This window comes from Merops nubicus, unplaced genomic scaffold (genome assembly GCF_000691845.1).
Source record: "Merops nubicus isolate BGI_N331 unplaced genomic scaffold, ASM69184v1 scaffold38690, whole genome shotgun sequence".
NCBI classification, from domain to species: Eukaryota; Metazoa; Chordata; class Aves; order Coraciiformes; family Meropidae; genus Merops; species Merops nubicus.
In genome coordinates this window covers 1-6,062 of record NW_008582854.1, presented here as the reverse complement: position 1 = coordinate 6,062, position 6,062 = coordinate 1, and the positions used below count along the sequence as shown (strand labels likewise).

General features: G+C 55.9%; 1 protein-coding gene across 1 annotated transcript; it reads left to right on the top strand.

Moving 5' to 3' along the window:
- Positions 1 to 4,359: 4,359 nt before the first annotated feature.
- Positions 4,360 to 6,056, top strand: EDA2R (ectodysplasin A2 receptor; the record flags this gene model as incomplete). The annotated part of the gene is made up of 3 exons (XM_008938924.1): positions 4,360 to 4,446; positions 5,051 to 5,229; positions 5,973 to 6,056. Coding segments are annotated over exons 1-3 (350 nt in total), but the record flags the coding sequence as incomplete, so codon positions are not given.
- Between the last annotated feature and the right edge of the window lie 6 nt (positions 6,057 to 6,062).

The following is a 6,062-nucleotide window of genomic DNA, read 5'->3' as shown; positions in this document are numbered from 1 at the left end:
CCGCGCTTGGTGCGGCCAGCCCGGGGAGCCTCCCCCCGGAGAACCCGCAAGTGCTTTCACCGATCAAAAGGTGTCGGCCGTTTTTAAGGGCACCCTTAAGTAGCTCAGACGAAGAGCGGGTTGCAAGTTCTTTTGTTCCTAACAGTCATTATTCAAATAACGTGATGATTTTCTCCTCTCGGTGTAATCTGAGTTTATTTATGATGCTGCTAAGAGTTGAAAAGAAGCCCAGGCGCTCAAGGAGATGGAATGATTCTAGCAAGCCAGACAGTGACAATTAGTACAAAGTAGATCATGTGGGACAAAAGCCAGATAGAACTCCAGAGTTTCTGAAAATTGGTAGGAGTTTTGGAAGTCTCACTTCGGATACCTAACGAGGCAGAGTGTGGGTGTCCCAGGTGGACAGCCAGAACTTGACAAAAATTAATAGTTACGGTTTCAGTCTGTAATGATCAAACCTCTATGCAGTGAATGCAGGACTAGAGCCCCGTAGCCCCGGGTCTGAAGCTGTCCACATACCAGAGGGATGTCGTGTTCCTCCAGGACCTGGATTCTCCCTTCTCAACCGCAGTTTGTACCCAGCTCCGGCTTCCCTGGGGGAACCGGTGCTCCCCGCGGGCACGTGGTGCCAGGCAGCCCCTTGGCAGCCAGAAACTCGCGTCTGGGGGGACTCTGCACAGCTGAATGGGAGAGGGATGGGGGAGGAGGGTGGGGGGGAGTGTGCCAGGGTGCTGCCCACCTCAGCTTGGGGTGTTCTCACCTAGAGCAAACAAATTCCCAGCCACTCCAAATTAAACCATCAGTGGACAATCTTGTGAGTAGAATTCCCAGATATACTGGAAAACTTGCTGATTTCCAAACTACATACAAAGATTCAGATTCAGCCTATTTTCCGCTTATTTTTGCTTCTCTCAGCAGTCCCTTGTCTACAAGGTATCCCTCAGGGTGGCAGAGTCACTCCTAGCGTGGTTTGCAGGGAAGGGGGGCACAGGGAGATGCTGTCAGGACAAAATGAGGGCAAGCTGATGAGCAGGAGCAGAGGAATGACTGAGCAAGACACTGGGGCTAGACACTGCCAAACACAAAGCATGTGGTAATATTTTCCAGATAACATTTCATTTTTGCCCCCTCCTTTTCACTTGCAGTTCCTATTTGGGATTTCAGCTCACTAGTTTTCTGTTGCAGTGTGTACAAGTGTCTCCTCAGGGACACCGTTGCTGCCTGGCTCTGCCAGCCCATCGTGCAGAGGAGCAGGAGCCCCGTGACGTCCCGCTGGCTCACGCGGTGACGTGGCAGAGCTGCCACCGGTGCGCGGGTGTCAGAGCCCCCGAAGGTGGGGCTCAGCACCCCTGTGAGCAGGGACCAGCCCGACCCACCTCCTCCTGCCTGGCCCCTCCCCGGGCTGTGGTTGGCAGGGAGGACCAGAGCCACTAACACTTTCACTGCTGGTTTTGGTACCCTTTCACTCACTGATTTCCTCGCCCTCTTTTTCCTACCAGAATCCATTAGCTGGACACAAGAGAAGTAGTTTGGATTCCCATGTAGGCTATTTTTCTGAAAATCACATTTTCACAGGAAAAAGCAAATGGCAGAGCTCCAGAACTGTGACAGGGGTGAATGAGCTGCAGCTTTGCTGAAATGCTCTCTGTGTCATGCAGTGGAGCTCCATCAGCAGCTCGTGGTTTCGCTGTCTGGAGTGAGCGCGGTGGGGAGCGCACGCTGCTCGCACAGGGTCTCGCTGAGACAGCAGAGTCCTCTAACAGATCGTGCTGCTTGTAAGGGAGAAGATGCCATGCATCCCAAATCAGTGGCAGGACATTTTACTTCCCACCAACCTGTAAGTGCATTGATGCTGTCTTATGGTTATATCCCTCCTTGGGAAATAAAATCTGTTGCTCTGTCAGTCACCTTGAGATCCCGTGTCGTTTCCAAAGGGGGGAGGGAGGACTTTGTTGTTTGGTTTGGTTGTTTTACTTTTGTCTAATTAGGACCAGTTGTTTTAGTCACTTATTAGACTGTCAGAAACTGCTGCTTTATCAAGGCAGTGCTGTGTGGTTTGGATGTATGCTCCACTTACAAATGAAACGGCTTGGTTCTGGTATTGTTAAAATAAAAAGTACAAAAATCCCACGACTTTCAATTTCGTGCCAGATATTCAACAAGGCGTTTGTTCCCTGGGTCATTAGGTTGTGGCTTGGGAAGCAGCAGGCCTGCTCGATGCCTGACGGTGCTGCTGGCACGTCTGGAGCCGCTGCCCCGCTGTCCCGGAGCGGTGCCGGCGTGCTGGCACGTGTCCCCATGTGTGGACTTGCAGCTGCACGGGCTTCCCTTTGCCTCTGTAACCACCCGAGTTTGGGAAACTGGTTTGAGCTGTGCCTCTCCTGGGGAGATGGGCTGTACAGGACCTTCTGGAGTGCTGAAAGGTCCGTGAGTATATGAGAGAAAGTTGTCGTGTTGTGTTCTCTGGACAGTTCCACCAAAAAGACTCCTGGTTTGGGGCTTTTTGTTTGGTTTTGAAGGAGGCTCAGGGGAAACATCGTTGTTCTCTACAACTGCCTGAAAGGAGATTGTCCTAAGGTGGGGGATTGGTCAAGTGATAGGACAAGAGGAAACATCCTCAAGTTGCGCTAGGGGAAATTTAGGTTGGACATGAAAAAATTCTTTCCCGCAAGGGCTGTGCCAGGCTGCCCAGGGCAGTGGTGGAGTCCCCATCCCTGGAGGGCTTTCCAGGCCGTGGAGATGTGGGGTGAGGGACACGGGTCAGTGGGGACCTGGCAGTGCTGGGGGAACAGTTGGACTTGATAGCCTAAAAGGTCTCTTCCAACCTGTGCTTCTATGATTCTTTCTTGTGTTACAACAGCACTTTGGGGAGTGAGTGAAAATCAGCCCCCAAGTTCTCTATGCTCTTGTCTTGGCTCCTCTCTTGTTGTCTGCCAATCTGTTGTGTACATCTCATGCCCTTGTAACAAGTGAAAGGCTAAATCAAGTCCTATGCCAGGCGTCAGTGGTGCTGAGCCCCTGCTCTGGGCAGAGGCACCCGCCAGTGGGGTGGGCAGCGTGGGCTCAGAGCTCACCGACAGGTTGGGTTCTGCCACTAGCGTGCCAGCCCTCTGAAGCTGTTGTCTCCCCTCTTTGGGGCCTGTCTCCCCACTCTTTATTTTTCCTACTACGTTCAGCCTGTAGCTGAACCCTGATGCTTTTCCTGGGGTGCTGGCACCGAGGTCCCTCTTCTCCACCTTCTGAGATGGTGACAAATCTCCTTTATTTATTTGGTCACGTCAGTGACCTTTACACTATTTATAGACAGTGATCATGCCCCTCCCGAGATGTCTGCAAGGTAAATTTAGCTCCCCTAGCTCCTCGCCACCCGTCCTCGCTGGCTTTCCTTGCAGCAGCTCCCGGGCGCCGCGGCGGAGGGTGACTCACGCTGTGTGCTCGGCCGGGGCAGACTTCATCCCACATGAATCTCGCTCGCGCCGAGCCTGGGGAGCTTCCAAGTGTCTGCTTCCAAGAGGCAGCCGGCAAGGGAGTGGTGGGGATTAGGCGGGAGAGTGCAGAAAGAGCCTGCAGAGGAATGCTGCTGAGGGACGTTGTGTGCGGTGCCTGGGAAGGGAGGGGGCTGTGGCAGGGGGAACTGGGGGGTCCCCACAGCCCTGTGATCCACTCCCCTCTCTGCTGCTAGAGCCCTGCAGGGGACAAGCATCCCAGCCAAGCTTCTCCTCCTCCTGAGCTGTGGAGCAGCACAGCTCTGACTGAAGGGCACAGTTTTTCTAGGTGGTTCAGGCTGCTCAAGGTGGTGGTCTTCAAGAGAGAGTTTTCAGGTGCTCACTGTTGCTGGTGGGTGTTCAGAAGTTATCAAGTTTTGCTCCCAAGGCTGGCTGAACTTCTGTCCTGCTTTGATCAACAAGGTTATGAGAAAAGCAAAATGAAGATCGCTCTAGTGGGGGTGGATTTTATTCCCTTTCTGTCATCACAGTGAGAACCCACGTAGAATAAGCAGAAATGAACAGGCAGCCCCAAAATTCCAAACTGCTCAGTTTTGTAGGTTCAGCTTGAGCTGGTTGTTCTCGGCAAGACACGGGTTCCATGTGCCCCGTGAGGTGCCCTTGCTGAAGGTGCAGACTGGGGCTCCACTGAGGCTGGGGTGGCTTTGCCATTAACTTTGGCTGGCTGCTGGTTCACCTCGGGAAGGCTCCGGATGGTGTTTTTGAGGGAGGTGGAGTTTTTGAGCTCCTGCCAGAGCAGAAACTTCTTCCCAGAGAAGGGCACGCTGCTCATCCTAAAAGTGTTGAGGCTGGCTGTGACCTCTCTGCCTTCTCTTCCTCTCCTCCTCAGGCTCCCTGCCCTTCTCCAGCTGCAATGAGCTGCCAAGAGAGCGAGTACCGGGATGAGCATGGGAAATGCACTCCCTGCAGAAAGTGCATGTCCGGGCAGGAGCTTTCCAAGGTAAATGGGCTGCTCTGGAAGGACCTGGAATCATCCAGCACTGAGGCTTTTACAGTGCTAGGTGAATCCTCTGCCAGCCTTCAGGACGATAATCTTAGATCCTGGCACGTTGGGAAGAGCTGGGGCTGGGTGGGAGGGTGAACAGGTTCCCTCACCCTGGCCAGAAGGGCGAGGAGGAGGAAGGGATTTTGGGGTGCTGCCCGCTTGCCCTCTTTCCTTTTCCCGGTGGGAATCAGGGTTCACTCCCGAGCAGAGCTGCCCAGCCTGGCTGCTCGCTGAGTGGGTGTGAGCAGGACGTGGCTGCGAGGTGGGTCCAGCCTGGCCTGGGCTGTGGGACTGGTGCTTCCCAGCCAGGTGCCAACGGTGCCCAGCCCCCAAGCAGGGCGTTGCTGCCAGAGCTTTCCTCCTCCCAAACCATGGCCGGTGGGCCCCGGCTCGGCAGCGAGGGGTCCCCTGCCCGGCCCCAGCGGGGCTGCTCTGCTGGCAGCTGCTCTCGGCTGGGTCCTGGGGACCCTTTGCCCCAAAGGAGGGGTGCCCTTCTCCTCTGTACCGCTCCGGGACCTGAAGTGGCTCCGTGCCGTGCGCCCCACCCCGTGTCTTGCAGGACTGTGGCTACGGCAGCGGGGGGGATGCGCAGTGCGTCGCCTGCCCTCCCAGGAAGTTTAAGGACAGCTGGGGACATCACGGCTGCAAGCCCTGCCTCTCCTGCACCCTCATCAACCGTGTCCAGAAGTCCAACTGCACGGCGACGGCCAACGCGGTGTGCGGGGAGTGCCTCCCGGGGTGAGCGGGGCCGGGGCCGCCTCCAGGGCAGCCGTGGGGGTCACACCCAGAGGTGGGGGGGACAGAGGGAGCTTTATCTGAGACCACCCAGAACATGGGAGTAAGGGGAGACTCAGGGCTGCTCTTTGAGGACACTGCTGATGACATACGAATCAGACCCACCCAGTGGCCTCCTTGTAGCTCCAAAGAAGGGAACCTGGAGTCTCCTATGAACAAGCAGTGGAAGAAGACTCCTTCCAAGCTTGAGTTGTTCCTGTGGACACCAGGGTGGCTAAGCCCTGGAAGATGGGTGACTGTAGACCCCTACAGTTGGTGATCCCCAGAGAGGAGGACGGGCTGTGGTGAGGGTACATGTTGCAGAAATGAAGAGTGCTGCATACAGGCAGCCTGTGAAATGCCTGGTGGCTGCAGACCGTGTGCTGGTGGGCAGTGGGACTGCTGGGCAGTGGGACTCGGCACAGAGGAGTGAGTCAGGGCTCTGGTCTGTGAGCCTCTTCCCAGACACAGCTGTAGGCTGAGGTGTTTCTGTGCCTTCGTGGAGCTGTTAATCAGTGTCGCCCACTTTGGCAGACACTGGGCGGGATGGGGGGAGGCTGTTTCAGTGATGTCTCTCCTTGACAAAAGTGGCTAGAGATGGAAAAAGTGGCTGTGGGCAGGGCTCCCACCAGCGCCGGAGACCCCGCTGGGCCAGGAGCAGGGCTGGGGGGGCTCCGTGCCGCTGAGACCCTCTGCTCTGTCGGCAGGTTTTACCGCAAGGCGCGGCTCAGCGGGCAGCTGGACTGGGAGTGCATCCCCTGCACCAAGCAGACGCCCTCCTCTGAGCCGCAGTGTAC